Below are 19,786 nucleotides of genomic sequence, written 5' to 3'. Positions count from 1 at the left end.
AGTCTCTGTAAGTCGCCTTGGATAAAGGCGTCTGCTAAATAAACAAATAATAATATATGAGTGGATTGAGACACACATGCTGCCACGTGACCCCCAGACCTGTCAACTCTCTCGTATTCACCCGAAGTCTCCCGTATTTTGGAGCCTTCTCCCAGACATCTCACGAGACAGATTTTCTCCTGTATTTTGCTCATAACTCTACTGTTAACCCCCCTCATGTCAGCAAACCTTTAAAGTCTGCAAAAGTCATGGCCGGTGTGTGGTTACTGCAATCCCTGTCTGTACCTAGCAGGGTTTAGGACCCAGAGGAGTCCTGTGGCACGCATGCATTCAGTGCGTGAGGCAAGTTCACATACTTAGCCCCGCACCTGCACCCCCACCCACCCCCCCAAAAAGTTGACAGGTATGGACCCTATTGATACAGCAAACCCTGTGGTCAGAAATTAACCAGAATGAGATCAATAAATACTGTAGTTTACAGCTCATTTTAACACCTTCCTTAAACACAAGCCTACATACAAGTCAGAAAAACACTAGTGGTTAAGAATAATATTAAAAAAAACAAATAGACTTTATATAACAGGGGGATCGCAAAAATAACCTAAAAACTGGACGGATGCCTTAAACTGTAACTGCCTATACTGTATCATTATATATATATGAATAACCCTCCCCAGGGCAGAATAAACCTAAATACAGGAATTCATCTTCAGGTTGTATCTATTTACTGTACAGCCTGATTTTTTTATTGTATATTTTTAAACATTTTCCTTCAAAATCCCAGCCAAAGCGCTATGAAAGGTGTCTTTCTTTTTAAGGTTTATTCTGCACTTTCTTGGCTCGCCCCCTTTTCTTCGCAGGTGGTTTTGTTTCTTTTCTCTGGTCTCCGGTGATTTTGTTTGCAGCTGAAGCCGTGGTATCTGTTGCATTTGTGGAGCTAGTCTTTGATTCAGCCTTTTCCGTGTCTTTTTGCAGAGGCTCTGGGGGCCTTTCTTTAGGTTTCCTCCCCCTCTTCTTTCCGGTTGTGCTGTTCTTTCCGTCTTTCTTTACATTGTTGAGTTCTTTCCTTTTGCCATTTGGAGAGACCGGGTTTGAAGTCCGGAACCAGTTCTGTTCATAGATCAGTAAAAATAAAAAAAAAGCAAGGTGGTCAGATTAAATGTAAAATCGTCACTATTGCACAGTAATCACCTTCACATCTATTGTCAACCCCTGTTATCTTTCCCTTCTGCTTGACACAGAATTGTCACAGCAGGGGTCACACACAGGCAGGTTTCCCTGAACACAGAATGACACTCCTTACCACCGAATGGGTCTTGCCGATGTGGTATTTAACTCCACTCTCAGAGCTGAACTCCTTCTGGCACAGCAGACACCTGTACTTCCCAACAGAGCCGCCTCCCTGCATGAGAAAATACAGCAGCATCGGGCTGGGTTCACACACTGACGAATATTATATGACAGGTGGAAGCTCTGCCATTCACTTTCATTGCAACTCCTGTGATAAAACATCACTGATAGCAGTAGAAGCAGAGGTGACTGCCTACTTTACAGGAATAAGGACAACAGGCCAGTTGTGTGGAAACCTCTTCCCACTAAGTGTTGGGAAAAAGCTACAGGGGATTGTACATACCTTGTTACAGTTGGCTAAATGGGCTTTTAGACCTGAAACACTTGAGTAGACTGCTTCACAGTGCTGGAGGAAGAAAAAAGAACACGCACATCAGAATAGAATTAGCCCTGTTGTAATTCTGTTTGAAGCAGTGCACATTTTTTTCAAACCATAAAGCAAGATGATGTTCTAATATATGTCTGCACTGCATATTTCAAAATAGCAGTTTCCAATTAGAGCCATGTGTAAACAAAGCTATTTTCTGAGTTATACAATGATTACAGGCAGGCATGGAATATTCTTTTCCACAGCATAACATACTTCTTTAAGAAACAGAGTTTAAGTTACTTGGCCTACATTATTCACACAGAAGATGAACCCTTTCTCCTTGACTTCTTTCTTCCAGTTATCCAGCACTTTGGGGTTAAATTTCGGAAGCCCAGGGCGAGTGTAGTTAAGCTGAAACACAAGATACATATCATTTGAAACATTTCTAGGTTTTGCAACTCCTTGTAATAACTAAAGTCTAGTTTCACCCTTGTTAATACAATCATTACTGGCAGTGACAAACTGATTTTGAGGACTGACATGAAAGCAGGAGCTACCTCCCTAGTCCAGTCTCTACTTTGACTTTCCTTTACAGTTACAAGGATTTTCCTGCCTATCAAGTGGTCACGTTTGCCTGTGTATTTTGAGACTTCCCTGCCTGAAACATACCTTTAAAAGACTTGATGACTTTTGTGAGTACAAATGAGTGCCATTGCATCATTTTTAAATGAAGCTTGTTATGGATGCAGTGGAATCGAATTACTACATTCAAGCGGTCACCAGTGGATCGATTAGCTGATTAGCATTATTATCGCTCTTTTATCTTCTAACACCCCTAAATAAAAGTGTTCCAATGCACTGCGGTGTTTAGTGTAGCAGCTTACACCCACCAGTTTCACACAGACTCCCCTTGGTCTTCCTGAGAACTTCTCTTCTTAGATTAGATTAAAGAGAACTCAAAATGTTACAGCTCAATTTCAGTAAACAGACACGCTTACAAATTCACACTGACAACCAGACTGTGGACAGCATTCAGCAAACACATGCAAACAGATTTGTGTAACATTGTTTCTGTAAACGCTAACTTCAATACGTGTATCCTTTTCCTAACAGCTATCACCGCCATATCCCTTGTTCTTATTTTTTAAAACAGAATATTGACAAATTGCATTACCATTCAATGGAGGGTTTAAAAAACTGAATGAATCACAGCACTGTAACTAAGACTGCAGGGCTCTATATTGCAAGTTACCAAGACAGTTGATATAGATTATAATGTGGTATGGTAATACTGAATGTGGTACTTGGCAATGCTGAGTTTAAATGAAGAAATAGTCAAAGCAGGAACCTTGTTCCAGCCCACGTTCGTATGTACAGTTCTAGCACTTGATTTGCTGGCTCTTACTCTCTTGATATCAGGGACCAGGTCGTCCTTCATCTTGCGCTTGTTCCAGTCCTTGGCCAGCTCATCCTCTGCGATCTCCTGCAGATGGAAGACAGCGACCTGGGCAGACCTGCGGCGCACTCTGCCACTGGGGGTCCTCTCGAAGTCCTCTATCTCCTCCTCCTCCTCCTCCTCCCTTGCAGCAACCTGCTCCGACTGCTTCGGACTCTGCACACACAGGGACCCCAATCCACATTGCAAAATAACCAACAAGAAACTGGGGTAGAAAACCCTGACAAGATTATGGGGACTGTAAAACAAGGCACATGATATCATTGTAAGTCAATGATCAGCACAGGACCTCCCATAAATAATAACTACCCATTTTACAAAAATCTATCAGTCTGCAACTGGAAAACCAAGCCCTAATGTGTCTGCTGAATTTTAAACTTTATAATTTCTAAATGGTGTTTTATGCAATTGTACCGTGCTTCAGGGCACTGTTTATATCTGTGAATGGCTCTTTATAAATGGTGTGCAGGCACTCACAGTGCTGTGCTCGGAGCGGATGTGGTAGTCGTGGCCAGCCTTGGATTTGTAGTTTTTCCTGCAGTGTTTACAGACAAAGATATGCTTCTCTATGTCGGAAGGGTCTTTTCCGCAGCGCTTCTGGTGATACTGGTAGCCCATCAGACTGGAAAAGGTGGCTGTGCAGCCCTGGGGGTGGCAAGAACAAACAGGAGGCCCAGTTACACAAAGCCCCAGCCGAGGGAGTTAAGAGTTTTACTGGACTCTTAATATAACACTGATGGTTTTTTTAATCTTTAAATGGCTCCTTCATATATATATATATATATATATATATATAAACACATGATAAAAAGTGTTAATTCCTCTAGAGGAAAATATACTTGAACTTTGACCCATTTGACAAACACTACGTTTAAAACAAAAAAAACAACTGCACTGCTGAACCTTGTCTTCTTTAATATTAGCATCACAAGGGTATCCATGTATTATAAAAATAATACATGGGCCTTTTCAGCGAGTTACAGGAAAACAATTCCATCTCGGGTTTCTGTGACCGTTTATAAACTCGACCTTCGCTCTCGTAATTGATGACGTCACAGTAACCCTAGATGGAATTATTTTCCTGTAACTCACTGAAGCCCATCTATTATATATATATATATTTTTTACCTCATTAGGACATTTCAGCTTGCCCATTTGTTTGAGAACCTTCCGTAGTCTGTCCCGTTCTTCCTGTTCGTCTGGAAAGCTGTCTTTATGTGCACTGGGCTACAGAAACAATAAGTCAACAGATCTTTTTATAGTACGTTAGCAAGCAATGCCGGACAAGACCACAGTATTTATTCTGCACAAGATTACTCTGAATCAATAACAAAAGAGTTCTCTCAGGAACATTAGCATCTTGCACTGCTGGGTTTCCACTGCTAGAACTCGCACTGTGCTGGGATTGATCGGAAAGCTCCAGATTGTCTTGTGGTGAAGACACCACATATTATTTCTGCTCCTCAGATCAGCACTAGCCCCAGGCAATAACAGCCACTGGGAACACAATCTGGGCTCCAGGCACATTTTAAAACTTGTTTTTCCTCATGTAATACGTCAGTTTTCAACCTAGTGCCAAGTTTCTATAGTTACTTAAAAGGGTTGGCCCTGAAGACTGAACATTATCGCTAATATGTATTAAAAGCATTTTCTATATATATTTACTTATATTTTAGGGTCCAATGTTAGATCTAAATATATTTTGCCTCCCTCCCTACACACACACTCTTACTTATTAAGTACTGTACCTATTGCATATTTTATTAAGTACCAGTGCTATACAAACAGTATGTTTCATTCAGGCAAAGCTTGTTGAACCTGAGCCCCCAGATGCTCCAGTGCGGCTCACCTTGTTAATGTGTTCTGCCATTGTGTGGTAATTCAAGCCCGCTTTGGACTTGAACTGCTTTTGACAGTCTTGACACTTCAGGGCATCCTGCAGCTAAGAACACAAGACCACAGTCATTGATTTCAGAAAGAACAGAAGCCTGGGGATGGGACAAAACTCCAAGCAGAACTGTGGATCCTTGCAGGAACTGGCTTGCTGGAGAACAGCAGTAGTTGGGAATTGGACCTTACTTTTTATTTTATTAAAAGAAAAGAAAAATCTGTGCAGGCAGCACAGGGTTAAAAGGTTTCTTGAAAAAATGTACATTGCTTGAGTAGGTATGAAGCATGATCAGTACTGAACGTTACTTTACTTTACTCTTGGTGGGTCAAAACAGCACTGAACCCATATGTGAATGAATTATCCAAGTAATTAAAAATGAAGCATTTCTAACAGCACTAGAATGAAAGCTAAAGAATGTGTTTGTTTCTGTGGGTAGCACAATCACAGACCACTGTTATTATGTTTTTTTCAGTGCTGGTACAAAATGTTGGCAGATGTGGCTACTGGTTTCTTACAGGGACCGCCTTTGTATTATTACGAACAGGCTGACCACGGATGGATTTTCTCGAATATGTTATTCACAAAGAAACAAACCCTGCGAAAGAAGTCATTAACTATGATGCTCGTATATCGCTCAGAGGTTTTATAAATAAACTGTTATTTTATATTGAAAAAAAGAGCTGTGGAGCAAAGGCTTAGCACAACATTGCCTTTTATTTCTTTTTATGTTTTTACTGTAAAATCAATGAACAAAACATAAGACATCCTCCAGCAATGAGGCGGTGTTGTGATATGAGGGTAGTAGAGATGTAAAATGATTATTATACACGACCACCCTGTGTCCCAATACAGTGCCAACACATGCTGAAGGGTACACTAAAATATGAAGTAATCATTAGTTCACGGTGAATTCTGCATTTGGTTAATTCTGCCACCTATTGTGAAGTTTTATTATGTGTGGTTTCTCTTATAGTGGCTGGAGCTTGTCAATGTCCTCTGCTCTTTAATAACCGCTCCTTGTCTATGCAGTCCCTTGTCAGTAGAAGGATAGCAGGCTTTGGTCTCTGCTGGTTTCAACTTCTGCTCACAAAGTGCAGCAAGAAACCAAAACCACTGCCCACCTAATGCATAACTAGCTTTGGAATACAGCTGTGAACTGAACCAGGATGCTAAAGAGATGCTCTTTTCAAACACGTCAAGGCAGCCTTTTCTTACAGTCTTAATAATAAACCATTTAGACAGAAAACACTAACAACAAGAAGATAAAAACCCTCTGCACATACCTTCAGGCAGATCTCCATGTGTTTCTTGAGTCCAGGGACAGTTTTCCTAGAGATGAGAGAACAAGTCGGACAGACAACCTCTCCCTTCTCCGTGATAACCTGCTGCCACCTCTCCTCCTTGCTCCCTGGTGAGTGACATCAACACAACAGCCCCATCACAATGGCAACCGTGTTCCGGGGGGGGGGGGGTTTGGGGGGGGCTGTTCCATCACTATGCCGACACTTTCCTCTTTAACAGACACCCCAAGCTTTTGCTCCAGTACTCCGAAGCTTAATGATTATACAAAGAAGTAGGTCTAAAATAGATCAACAGCATGTAGATCCGCCACAGTTTAGATCCTTAAAATATGAAGTAATTAATGCCACGTAGCGTTTACTGTACATACACTTGTATTGTTTTCAATTGGTCCCTATCGCAGTGTGCAGAACAAACCCTTTTAACTCCTTTACAATGAAAGCCATGGCTGTGCCAAACCACAGCAATGATTAATATCCTTGTTTTCACAATAGGCATGCAAAACTCTATGCAAAATAAAAATGTGTTTTCTATTAGCAAATTTTGCGAATCAATTTTTCATATCTGTTTTAGAGCGACAACATTTTGTTGGGAGCTCTGATGCTCATTAAAATTCTCCCCTGTAATCGTCACTGGATTGAAATCCCCGAGCCTATGCACACGTATAGCTGCGTTTTGCTATGTTTGTTTCTGTGTGGGTTTACCTGGGGAATAGGAGACAGGGTCCTTGCGAAGGTTCGCACCCTGTGCTTTCCTCTTCGGCTCTTTATTACAATCGTTTCCTACAACCTTCTTTCCTCGCCCAGACTTTACCTTCTCTTCTGATTTGGTCAAACCTTAAATACAGAATAATACTTTCAAACATTTGTACTCCATGTAGAACCTACGGTGTGGTTTCATTGAAAGCTTCAAGATCTGATTCCTTACAGGTTAGAAAGCTATAACTGGACATAAAAAGAATGAAAGATGACATATACTGGTGGTTATTTGCAAAGTGTTTTGCATTTTACATTTGTTTTTACACTTTGGTTGAACAGAGCGTTGAAAACGGCCCATGCTACCAGCACAATGTTTAAAGTTACCTTTCATGCCGAATGTTCCTGAAATGGAAGGCTGCTCCCCGGTGAACTTCTTTGGGGTTCTCTGTTTCCTTCCTGGCTCGAGCGAAGATTAAAACAATCAAGTCAAACCATTTCAATCAACAAGAAATACACACCCGTTTTCAACTGTCACTCCTTATCTAAATACTGAGACTGGGGAGGTGTCAGCCTCTTTACCACTGATACATACTGACAGTGTATCGACGCATTGACATATTAAACACCAAAATGAACAGCAGTACTAAAAGAACCTTTGGAGCTGTAGATAATAACACACACCTAGTAAAATACTGAAAACTACTACATTGATTAAATGACATGAGATTATGCATAATTTCCCACTACACACAGGCATTTGGGGGAATGTGTACCTTGTTAGTGTCAGCGTTGTTCATAGCTTATATTTTATTTATGCTCAGAAAGATAACAGCATCCACATGTGATGGTTTCAATGACATCAGAGTTTGTTTACTGTCTGCTGCACTGTCTGAATACTGGTACCAGATCACAAGGGAATGCTGTTGCTAGGATACTATCTGGAGGAGCACACTAAAAAGGCAGGCCTGGTTGTTTTTGTCACCACATACAGCAGGTGATCTTCATCAATTTTCAAGGGGATTGTAACCTTAATTACTGATTATCTTCCGTTTGAGTTGCGTGGGGTGAATCTGATGTTTTGTTCGCTTCAACCACAACACAACAAATCAAAAACCAGGGTGCAATTTGCACTGTTTTTGTGGAAAGTGTTGCATCTGTCTCTGAAGGGATCAGTAGGGTGCTGTGCCAGGCCCTGCTAGTCTACAGAGTGTAATAATCTTACTGTGCCTTGTTCGTTCTGGGTCCTCCTCAGGGAAGCTTCCCGCCTCGCCCTCGCTGCCTCCGGGAGTCGTGGGAGAAGCCTCGGAGGCCGCACCCTGCTGGTGTTTCCTGCCTGCTTTCTGTGGGACATACTCTCCGTTCTGAGAGTGCTGGAACACCTCCCGCGTCTTCTTTACTTTGCTTCTGATTGGGGAAGTGTCAGAACTTTCCGCAGCTCTGCGTGAAACACAATAAAAAAAAAAAAGGTTCACCTTTTCTGGGTCAGTATACAATGGCGTTGTAGGATCTTGAGAACTTTGTTCGTAAATGACATCCTTAGAGAATGCCCCCTGAAATGCATGCCCAGTACCTTTTCTTAGCACTCCCCTTGACTGGCGTTTTCTGCACTTCATTGTCTGCTTCATTGCCAGCTGTTGGTTCTTGTGAGACTCTATCAGCGTGATTCCACGCCTTGTGCTTCTCCACACGGGTTTTAGATGCAAATGCAGCTTCACAATAAGGACACTGGTGGTTCAGTTTCTCTGATATTGTAGCCTGAACAAAAAACAAGCAAGGAAATTTTGAATCTTGTAAAGACTGTTGGTACATAGCAGTGGCTACAATGCAATTAGTGCCAGTTCAAATACAATGTTACAGTAGAACAGAACACCCCAAAGGAATTGTGTTCTTAACTGGTCTCTCCCAGTATTAGTCTCAGCTGTTCCACAGGTAATAAAACTAGCTTACTAAGCATGTTAAACAGGCAAACAATCTCACAGCACTCGACGACCATGTGGTGGATAACTTATGCAGTTTTGTTCCTGTTTTATGTGAGCAGCATAATACAGCATGAAGATGTCTGCAGACAGGAGCGTTGAAGCAGAACAGGTGCAAAGTGGATTCAAATAAAGCAGATCAATGGCCCGCTGCTTACAATCAACATACCGGTGAAATATCATTTTGCGTGGAATTCAGGGATCAGTCCTTGGTTATAAATATAGGGGGTCTTACTGAAAAAAACAGGCACTAGGGCAAAGCTGAATGACTTCTGGAGTAAAAGTCTTCAGTGCCTGTCCCTTAGTCAATGCAGGGAAGGATAACCACATTGGAATTAGGAATCTGGTTGTAAATAGGTTACTAATGAGTAAGAGCAGTTGAAAATAAATTTACTTAATTACACTTTTTTTTTATTAAACTGAGGTATTGATTTGATCAGCCTTGGAATGCCACAATGATGATTAAGTTTAAATGGTTGATGCAATCCCATATTTGAGGTGCTTTCAAAATTCGCCCCATGGCTTTAAAAACGGAGCCTTACCCCCTGGCAACGCTGATAATGGTACTTTAATCCATAGACACTTGGAAATTCTAGCCAGCACCCAGAGCTGGGGCATTTTACTCGAGAGTGATTCTTAAACTCTTCTTTCCACTGAGTCACCATGATTGCCTACACAGTAAAGTAAGAGGTTAGCATTGATCACACAAGCCATGCAGATACAGGAGAATTATACAGAAGGAGAAAGTCAGAAAGTAGATCCAGTGCAAGGTGTTTGTATTAAATAAGAGGTGGTTTAAAAAGGCAGTTCAGGAAAACTTGAGGGACTGTAGTTAAATGCCTGCGCAGGTTTCTGTTTGGCCTCAAACCCACTGGGCTGAAGGCCTATTGTCTGGCCACTGGGCAATGAAATTCAGACTTCCCCATATGTTTTGGAAATTAGTGAGACCATGGGGTAATTCCAAAGGCAGATCTGCCATGCAAATGAGTTTCCTGAATTTAAGTTTCAACATTTAATTGTTATGAAAATGTGTTAACGGTGCCAAGCATAACAATAGTTAAGAAATCCAATCCTTCCGCTGAAACATTAAACAGAAGTTCCTGTCTACTCTGTAAACAGAATGCTTGGCCAAATCCTCCAGCACCCAATAAATTAAGCAAAGTCGTAGACTTTGGGACCTTTTAAAATGGATTTCACTTCAGAGTAAACTTTTATTTTTACGAATAAAATACAGTTTGATATACATGAACACACTTCAAGACAGCAGACAGATTTTTGAATAAATGTCTGTAAACCTCACAGCTCTCGACTATACTGGACTAGATGGCACCCAATCCTACCAGTACTTGCATCATCTTGTACTTGCACTGAACTGCTCCATATTTTGCCGTATTCTACTACTGCTCTTAAGTAGAACTATTTTCTGTTTCTTGTACTTGATTTTACTCTTATCCGTAGTCATGTTTTTTGTAATTGCTCTTATTTGAAATCGCTCTTATCCAGTTATCGTACTTACTATGTGCTCTTAATGGAATTTACTCTTATAAGCAAATATCTTTACTATAAGTTTAACTGCTCTTAGTTGAATTCGCTCTTAAATGTAATTATTTACTGTATTCTTTATTTGCTCTTATTTGAATTTGATCTTATTTCCTACTGATTTTACTGTACTTTGTAACTGCTCTTTTCTGTGTTGTGATATTGTGTAATGTGATATAATAATAATAATAATAATAATAATAATAATAATAATAATAATAATAATAATAATAATAATAATAATAATCCAGCCTGGCCTAAACAGTGTACAGCACTGACATGCACACAGATCTCATTGTTTGCAGGTCTGGCACTGAATGTGCCCCTGGCTTCTTCAGTAATCACTTCATGCCTGGTACAGTACGTACGCTTTGTACCAGCCTCCCTAATGTGCACACTGGCTCTTGTGATCCCGGGACCTTACAGACAGTGATAAGTGTGACAATGAAAATGCTGTGTTAACCTCTGCGATCGTGTATTTGCAATATTGTCTGTAGCGTGTCCCCCTTCAAGAAGAATCGTATATTGCTCTTCAATCACCCCAATACTTGAGGTGGAAGGCAGGTGCTGAAGGCGTTGTATTTTAATGACATTTCTCAGATGTCTGGCTCTGCGCTGCAGACAATGGTGTTGGAGATTAAAAAGTTATATAAAAAGAACAAGCAAACACTGTGCTTTTTAATTATATGTATCTAAGCAAATAATGCTGCAGCATTATTACATGCCATTCACGCTCAATCCTAATCCTACATTACCATACAAATTTATAATAATCCAATACCTGTTTTTTTCGTTTGATATTAATTTGGTATCTATGGACAAGCAATATCTCAGTCAAACTGCCTTTACAGTATTTAATATCAAAGAGAAGCATGGCACATCAGTTTATATACTAAAATAGACATGAATCCCGAGCAATAACGGTAAAAAAAAAAACGCTTTCAAATTATGGTGGCAAATCCACAGCAATTCCTATAACAAGGCTGCTATTTAGATGATAGGACAACCCCTCAAACTTGGTGAAGGGGCGGGGATGTATTGAATTGATTCTGCATGATGCATTTAAATGCTTGACCAAGGCGCAATTGCCTGACCCCAATGTCTACTGTCCTTCACTGTCCATACTCCTGAAACAAAAACTTCATTAAATTAGTGGTCATTAAGTGTTATGACTATAAAAAAAAACTGTAAGCTACTGGGATCAATGGGCACATTATTCTTAGAAGGTAAATCAACAGGAAAATGAAGATCGACTTCTTTACAAAACAATAGTCCTGTCAGCTGTACAGCATATAAGAAAACCAATCAGTTCAGAGCGGTCGCAATTCCCTTTGAAAACTGACCCTGCTAATTTACCACATATCACACAAAACACACTAATAATGAGCTCTGAAATCTCAAGAGAGGGGGAATCTAGCCAGAGTAATGCAGCAAGATTGTCAAGGGTAGATGACAGAGCATGACTGAATAGCCTACAGTCTGACTTGCAACAGCTAAGTGATGGAAGACCCATGCATTAACTTTGTACTGCTTGTTCTTCAGGTGAAGAAAGGGCCTCATTACTTTTAAAACTCGACATCAGCAGTAGCTGGCATTTCTGCTGACATTCAAAATGAATCCTCGACATTTATATTCATTAACAACCGTTACAAGTTTGCTGCCCACGTTACAGCTGCCTGGAGAACTATTATAGTTTTTAATTTCACATCCACGCCAAATGGATGCAATTTTCCTTTGTCCTTAAAAAAAAAAAAACTCTTTCTCCAGCTATTGTGTCTTTATTCTGAGAGACGGAATTCAGCAGTGGTTAAGGATGAAACACACTTCCACTACAGCACAAAAGCCAAAGCTGGGAAATGCAGGACACTGATAGGAACGATAGCAAATCGTATTACAAGGTCTGCTACACTAGTATCATGCTGAGTTACTGCCCACTAATCCCCAAAGTTAATGCCCATCAATATGATATAATTAGGGTCACTTTTTAAACAGAAAGTGAATGAAATCATGAATTACAGCAGTAATTGCAAATGATCTCAGTGTAATATTGAAGTGTTAACGACCAACATGGCAGAGACCTGCATTGGTGGTTAGGAGCGACCGTATGATATAGCAGGTCATAATAACCATTATGTGGTACCTCTAGATAAAAGCTGTTTCACTCTTCATTAGTCATGCAGGTGTTTGTAATGAAAGTCTGCTATAGTGCAGGTTTGCCAGGTTTAGGGCGCTGATACGATCTTTCAAATATATCCAGCAACACCCTTGATTTGCTTACAGGTATGTTCCTAAGCTCCTGATTGTCAGCTCTGGGGCGTCCTTTTTTCTTGCCTTCTATCTTCTCAACAGCTGCTCCACCTACAGTTAAAAAACAAACAATGCATTCCTTGTATTCCTGCATCATAAGTGTTAAGAACAGAAAAGGGCACCGTTTTAAAGAGGCAGCGATACAGGTTATTATTCTCCAGCAGTTAACAGTAAGCTTTTAGGAGGTACTATGTCAAGTCAGTTTGAATACTATGCTTAGCTGTGATGTCATTCGAGTGTGGTTATTTCATGACAGCAGTATCCTTTCGAATGCTGTCATGCTCTGGCTGAGCAAAGAAACGCTGTATAAATGTTTACCAATGTAAATGTACACAGTATGCTTATAGTATGCATTTACAATAGTTTACCATGGCTTGAAATGTTTTATGTAACTCTCTAGGCTTTACAATGCAGTCCTTACCATGTGTAATTACACTTAGCTGTGCTTTTACTTTGGGACACTTTGATCAGGCATAATCTTTTCTAAATTGACCTTGACTGGGAGACCAGAGTATCTCCTAATTTCCTATTTACCTTTGAAGGGTCCTTCAAGCTTTTAATTGCACCCGGTTTATTACGGTATTGAAGAGTGTGTGCAAATTAACACAATCTTCGGCTGTCGAAATTGGATCTCGTATAAATCAAGTGACGACCCCCGAGCAGTAATCCATCTTTAAGTTTCAGCTTTCAAACAGAAGCTGATTGATTACGTTAATTTCATGCCTGTGTAATCAGGTCAGCAACAACAGGCCTTTTTTCAACATTTAATTAACAGTAAAATATAGTGAGCAGTGGTCTGTGGCCACCGATGAAGAGATGCTGTTGAAAAGAGGAATTATTACACTCTCAGAACTCTTCTTCTGATTGATGGGGACTGCTAAATTGATACACTTTGCATGGCATTTACACTATCTCACTGTCACTGACTGTCCCTGTTTATCCAAACTGATTAGTGTCCCAAGTACTGTAATTAATGTGCTGTAGTTCCACTTAGTGCTGTGTTAATTCAATCACTTGTCACAGTGCAGCTATACAAGCATTTGAATGTATTTTCGAATTCTTTTTAGGCCACAACTGGCCTTAACCGCAAGGAGTGTACCCCGAGAAGCCTTATTGGGTCTCTTGTGAATTAAAAGAACATTTTCTTTTTTGATATATTAAAAAAAAAAAAAAAAAAAAAAAAAGTGTTCTGGTATTTGACTGGCAAAAGGTAAGGTTCAATAAGCTTTTGTTTTCTCAATGGCATTTCTAACAGAATTAAGTTTCTTCTTTCAGACATTCCCTTATAAAAGCTTCCCAGAGTTAAACATGGTAAAGTGTAATACAGCATAAAGCCTGGAAAAGCATAGGTAAGCACTGTAAATCCCAGAGTGGTGTGAAAGACCATGGTAAACTACAGTAATTGCATGCTATAACCATGGCAAACGCACAGGAAAACTGCTACATTTCTGAGCAATTATAAGGGCTGCTCAGTAAAAGCCCTAATCTCACCATGGAGCATGGAATTAATCCTTGTATAACAGAAGAAAGTCCCAAATTAAATGTGCTTTCTATTCATGTTTGGTAAGAGGGCATGTCTGTCCTTTGTGAAAAACCCATACCAATGACGAACTGGAGTTCAGAGTTTTGAGAATGTTGCCCATGGAGGTCACTTACAAATCTTTCATGAAATTAAAACATTTATGACTGGCTAATGGTAATGTCAGGCCATAAAGCTGGATATGCATTTTTAATTTAACATTAGTTCCCGGTTAATGATATAAGGGTTAGCTTTGAGATTGTTGCTATGGGAACAAGGAACAGTATTTTAACAAAAAGAATTTCACTCATGATGGCTTGTCCTTTTTGAATTCAGACTGGATTAGATAAAACAAAAATGCAAAAGGATTCACCAACTTCGGTTTACTAAAAAAGGCGGCAAAAAGGAACTTCATTTTTTTTTTTTTTATGCTTTTTTAATAAAGCAATTGAGAAAGACAACATGCAGAAAGGTTGAAACAACACTTAAATAAACTGAACATGGGCCAAAACAGGATTAGTTCCCAATGGTTATTAAAGGACTCAAGCAGCTGCCAGGTTATTAATACATTCAAATAAGTAACTGATTTGTTGAACTGCTTTTATGAGGGTGCAATTCATTTTTTTTTTTTCTGAGAAGTGTTTCCAGTCTTTTTTTCAGAGTGGGTTCGCTTCTATGTATTTCTTGGCTTGAAAAACTGGGGCACGTTTGTTTTCACTGGAACAAAAGTGAACAATGAATATGAATTTGAAATTTAAATTCAGAAGGCTGTTTTGAATGTTAAAATATATGTGTTGCTATAACAACGACAACTGCTGTGTTAGGGATCAGACAAAAACTTCCTATGCAGAATTGATCAGAAGAAAATGAACTCTCTGAATGTTGCACCCGTTTATATTTTCCCTCAAATGGAATATTTAACCCAATTACCGGTATCTTTACCATTGAAAAAGTAATCTGGTTGGAGCTTAGTGACTAATGGGAAAGGAAACTGCTGAAAATTGTATTGAATTAACACTTAATTTACCAGCAGTTTAATACACAAAAAATCATATTTGCAACTCTGACCATATTTAACCATATTAATTAAGGTCAGCAAAGTGTAGCATTTATGAATCTAACCAATTTAGATGAATCCTAAACCACTTAACATGCAATATGGTATTGTTTTCAAAGTCAAGTAAACGTTTGATTCACACTTATAAATAAATTAAAAGGACTAAATTAACACAAACTGCAGATCAAAACCTACAGCAGATAATAAAAGCATTGTTGCTGTTCTTTCAAATATAATACCGATGTTTGTACAGAAACCGGTTCATTTTTTTTACACCTGTATTGAGAGGATCAGCTTGCGGCAGTTTCATGAAAAACAGCAGAGCTCAAATAAGAAAAGCTGTATAGGAATGGTGTAGAATGAAGCAGGGCCTAAATGAGACTAGCTTTGTTTTTGTCAAGTACTGGCAAAAATGTGAAAAGGGGGCCCTCAGGACTTGATTCATTAGTCAGTGGAAGACATCTAATGTTAAGCTGTATGGTCTTTGTTTTGGGGGATTTCGAGGGCATTTCATGCTGAAATAAGCCTAGCCTGCAGGCATGGTAAGGTTTTTTCATTGTAGGCTGTATTAAGAGGCTATTATCAAGATGGAAAGCTAAGCTACAGGGCAGGAAACACCAGTCTTGGTATTTGAAACGGAAGTTATCTGCATATTTGCTGCATTCTTAAAAATAGAGAGTGCTCATCTTTGTGGGCTTGTGACTAAAGCTGTGTAGTGAACACAGGTTTATAAACTTCATATAACAGCGCCATAATTAAAGTATAATCCTGTGGAGACGTTAGTCTACTTGACTTTGTTTCTTATAACCCCAGAATCTCAAACTCATCAGAACAGGTAGGCTCTCCTCAAAGTGAAACTATATGTTCGTACAATCCTGCCCAGATGTGCAGTGTAAATTACATTAGCCGCCCTGAGCACAAATTAAACCCAAATAATTCCAATCCGACTGTCACCATCACAGACTGTTTGAATTTTTCCTAGAGAGATGAGACTTGTGCCTAACTGCCCATTCCTTACAGCTCCTGTTAGTGACACACTACAGCATAAGTATAATTTAGCTAAATTCACTTGTGATCCCTTTCATTAGGTAACTAGCATTCAGTGTGGAAATGAAAGGATGAGTAGAAACGCTCACCATGCTTGTTGCCAGTGGCAGCTGTTTTTTTGGCAGTCTCTTCTGAGGCGGGCCGACTTCGACCCCCACTGCGTGCTGTGCTCTTACTGGAGTCAGCCATACCTGGAACACAGGCACATCTGCACTGTAGCAACACTCAGCACTCAGACTAATAGCAACATTCCAACATACTGCTATATTGAGAGACGGTCCCTACACCAAGCATTTCCACCCAAGAACTGAGTGTATTGGTAAGTGTGTAGCTTTATGCAGGGGTAACACTAATTTACTGCACATGAATTATACTTTAAATATTCAACGAAAGCATCAGACAAGTAGCCCTAAATGACTAAAAAGCTGTCAAGAAATTTGATTTAAGGGGTTCCCCGAGTGGTGCATCCGGTAAAGGCGCTCCGCATGGAGTGCAGGATGTGCCCTATAGCCAGACTACTCCATTGCCGACCGTGGACGGGAGCTCCCAGGGGGCGGTGCACAATTGGCCGAGCGCCGCCCAGAGGGGGGAGGGCTTAGGTTGGCCAGGGTGCCCTCGGCTCACCACGCACCAGCGACCCCTGTAGACTGGCCAGGCGTCTGCAGGCTTGCCTGTAAGCTGCCCAGAGCTGCGTTGTCCTCCGACGCTGTAGCTCTGAGGTGGCTGCATGGTAAGTCTGCAGTGTGTAAAAAAGTGGACAGCTAACAGCACACGCTTCGGAGGACAGTGTGTGTTCATCTTCACCCCTCCCGAGTCAGCGCAGGGGTGGTAGTGGTGAGCTGAGCCTGATTTGATTTATATACTTAGGAAAGATACTGTACACAAGGAGATAGGCATAATGTACATAGGTACATAATGTACATAATCAGACAGCACATTATTTATTATTTTTCATCAGGTCTGAATTATTCATTTTAAGGGGCAGTTACTGGGGCTCTGGATATCTTAACTAATCTATTTGAATGGTTAAGAAATGACACTGTAGAACATGAAGGTAAACTAGGACAAGCTGGCTTATTAAAAGGGGTCGGGGCACTAATTATGAAAAATGAAAATAAAGGAAGCAACGCTGTGCACACGTGCTAATTAACTAGCAAGCCCATGTAAATGACACATGTCATCGTTCTTAAGTGACAGGTCCGTCCCTCCATCAGTTGTTTACTGTGGTATCCACCCCAGTCCCCACTGTATTCCTGTTTATTCAGCGTGACTGACACAAAGTATTTAGGCTTACTCTTCACTGTCCGCATGTATGCAAATGAGGGAACCATAGCATTGGACAGTACTTCAGAATGATACAGCATGTTAATTAATACATATATAAGAGGGTTATTATATTTTAAACATCACTCCCTTTACAGAAACTAATATATATATATATATATATATATATATATATATATATATATATATATATATATATATATAAATAAATAAATACCGGTACACCTCTTGCAAAATGTATTATTATTATTATTATTATTATTATTATTATTATTATTATTATTTTATCAGTCAGCCAAATACGGTGCAATATGCTTGTGCAGTTGGCTTGCAAAGTCAAACCACTGACCCCCTCAACTCACACACTGACATGCCAAAGCACACACCTACCTGGCGTGTTGGAATCACCCTCCCCACACCAACACGAGTGGCCGGGTGGCCCGGGTCGCCACGTGGGGTCACCGCTGTGCACTCTGCGAGTTGCCTTTTATGTTACATGGCAATCACACACCTGCTGTCTCGGGAGACTGATCCTTAACCAGCACTCGTCATGGGCAGCAGTCACTCGTGGGGCTCCTGCTGTGAATCGAAGGGGGGGAGGGGGAAGTGGGAAAGCAAATTAAAACAAGTGAACGCTTTCACCTCTATGCAGCTACTTTCCACTTTCCCTCATTAATATGCAAATTATGAGGTACTTCCTTTACCCTAGCCATACTAGGAAAATGAAAAATAAAAATACAGACAAATGCGAAAAAAGAAGTGTTCGCTTTACACTAAAAAAATAACACATGAAGCTTTTAATACTAGGCACTGAAGCAAAATGGCGACTTTTATACGAAGGAGGAGGAAAAAGCCTCCTTGTGCTGCTAAAGGAGACAGGAAAAATATGTTTAGAGTAGTAATTGAATGCAGCTGCATGACAATTGGCTGGAGTAAAAGAAAACGAAACGAAGGAAAATGTCCAGAGAGGTGCCAACACGAGCATGTTAGCGGTAGTCTCCCAAGTCTTACCTCTGTAATTTTTTTTTAATAGATATTATCTCCCGAGTCCGTGTACAGTACTACAGTAATGTGTTGGGTCATGCGCGATTCCACTCTCTACCTTTGACAGTTGTACAGTCGAAAGGCAACTTGCAAACTCTCGCGTTATTATTATTTTTTTTTTATCGTGCAAATAAAATTCAGATTCCTGTGAAATAAAATGCAAATGCAAAACTGACCGTCCGCAGCGCTTCCACTGGCGTGCTGATACACACAGACTCGCGCAAAGGAAACGACGTCTTAGTCTTGCTGGAACAGAATTATGTACAGTACAGTAATCATAAAAAAACATGTAGGAGCTCTTTTCTCGCAAATACTTAGACAACATTTAATGAAACACTGCATATGTCTTTTTCATTTTTAGGTTTTCCGATCTATATGGAACGGCTATCCTAGCCCGTTCAATACTAAAAGCAGGGCATTAAAAGCTGAATATTATACTGCTCCGATCCGAGAAATAAAAACAAACAAAAAAAAAGCCGGGCGAAGGGATTGTAAACAAGTTGACTTTTTAGACATAGGAAAATGATCATATAACTGATAGATTTTGTAAGATATAACCAGAGACTACAGTATTACAATACACTGCAGTACTTTTACCTTAATGCATGAAGTATTGGTATATATTTTGTGTTATTTCACAGTACTATTGCATAGTCACTGCACCCGAAACAACGAAGTAATCCTAAAGTATAAGTACTACAGTTTTTTATGATGTGTATACGAAGATATTATATTTAAAAAAAGATGTGAGTGCAGTTGGTAATGCTTACTTGTACCCGACATCCGACGTCCTCTTTTAATTTCAACACCTGCGTTTACCTGCCCATGAACGTGAGGTACTAAAGCGTGAACTATCAACAAAAGCCCTGCAGATGGCGCTCTCTGCTACAGAATTGTTTCAGTCTCACTCTGAACTTCATTTGGCCTGTCTTCATTTAACTACAGGCAATTTCCATTCAGAAGCATTTAACCAGAAAGCTGTTAAATATAACAAAACTGACACACTGCT

At 40.0% G+C, this 19,786-nt stretch overlaps 1 protein-coding gene across 5 annotated transcripts; it reads right to left on the bottom strand.

Annotated features, from left to right (window-relative positions):
• Nucleotides 1-401: 401 nt before the first annotated feature.
• On the bottom strand, nt 402-19,602 carry LOC131696634 (zinc finger protein 512B-like). Of its 5 annotated transcripts, none has more exons than XM_058990965.1 (18): nt 19,548-19,602; nt 18,124-18,312; nt 16,539-16,640; nt 12,798-12,877; nt 9,523-9,651; nt 8,575-8,759; nt 8,227-8,441; nt 7,389-7,460; nt 7,011-7,142; nt 6,291-6,415; nt 4,966-5,058; nt 4,245-4,343; nt 3,594-3,761; nt 3,066-3,272; nt 1,970-2,071; nt 1,634-1,696; nt 1,304-1,402; nt 402-1,110 (listed from the first exon to the last, which is right to left on the bottom strand). In XM_058990965.1, the coding sequence occupies exons 3-18, from the start codon at nt 16,636-16,638 to the stop codon at nt 814-816; spliced, it is 2,166 nt and encodes a 721-aa protein (XP_058846948.1). In that variant the 5' UTR covers nt 16,639-16,640; nt 18,124-18,312; nt 19,548-19,602; the 3' UTR covers nt 402-813. The 5 variants fall into 5 exon arrangements, with proteins under 5 accessions (XP_058846948.1, XP_058846947.1, XP_058846949.1 ...); XM_058990964.1 differs by lacking the exon at nt 19,548-19,602 and adding an exon at nt 18,745-18,981; XM_058990966.1 differs by lacking the exons at nt 4,966-5,058; nt 19,548-19,602 and adding an exon at nt 18,745-18,982.
• Between the last annotated feature and the right edge of the window lie 184 nt (nt 19,603-19,786).

The sequence above is a fragment of the Acipenser ruthenus genome, chromosome 18 (genome assembly GCF_902713425.1).
Source record: "Acipenser ruthenus chromosome 18, fAciRut3.2 maternal haplotype, whole genome shotgun sequence".
NCBI lineage: Eukaryota > Metazoa > Chordata > Actinopteri > Acipenseriformes > Acipenseridae > Acipenser > Acipenser ruthenus.
This window is presented reverse-complemented; position numbering and strand designations above follow the sequence as displayed.

Bases quoted from the DNA above. Each gene is read 5' to 3' on its own strand.
- LOC131696634 (XM_058990965.1), bottom strand. From the start codon at position 16,638: ATGGCTGACTCCAGTAAGAGCACAGCACGCAGTGGGGGTCGAAGTCGG. The intron at 9,652-12,797 runs GTAAGCAAATCA...TTTACTGTGTAG, and splicing joins AGGAGCTTAGGAACATACCT to GCAATCATGGTGACTCAGTG. The intron at 5,059-6,290 runs GTATGTGCAGAG...TTGTGTTCTTAG, and splicing joins ACATGGAGATCTGCCTGAAG to CTGCAGGATGCCCTGAAGTG.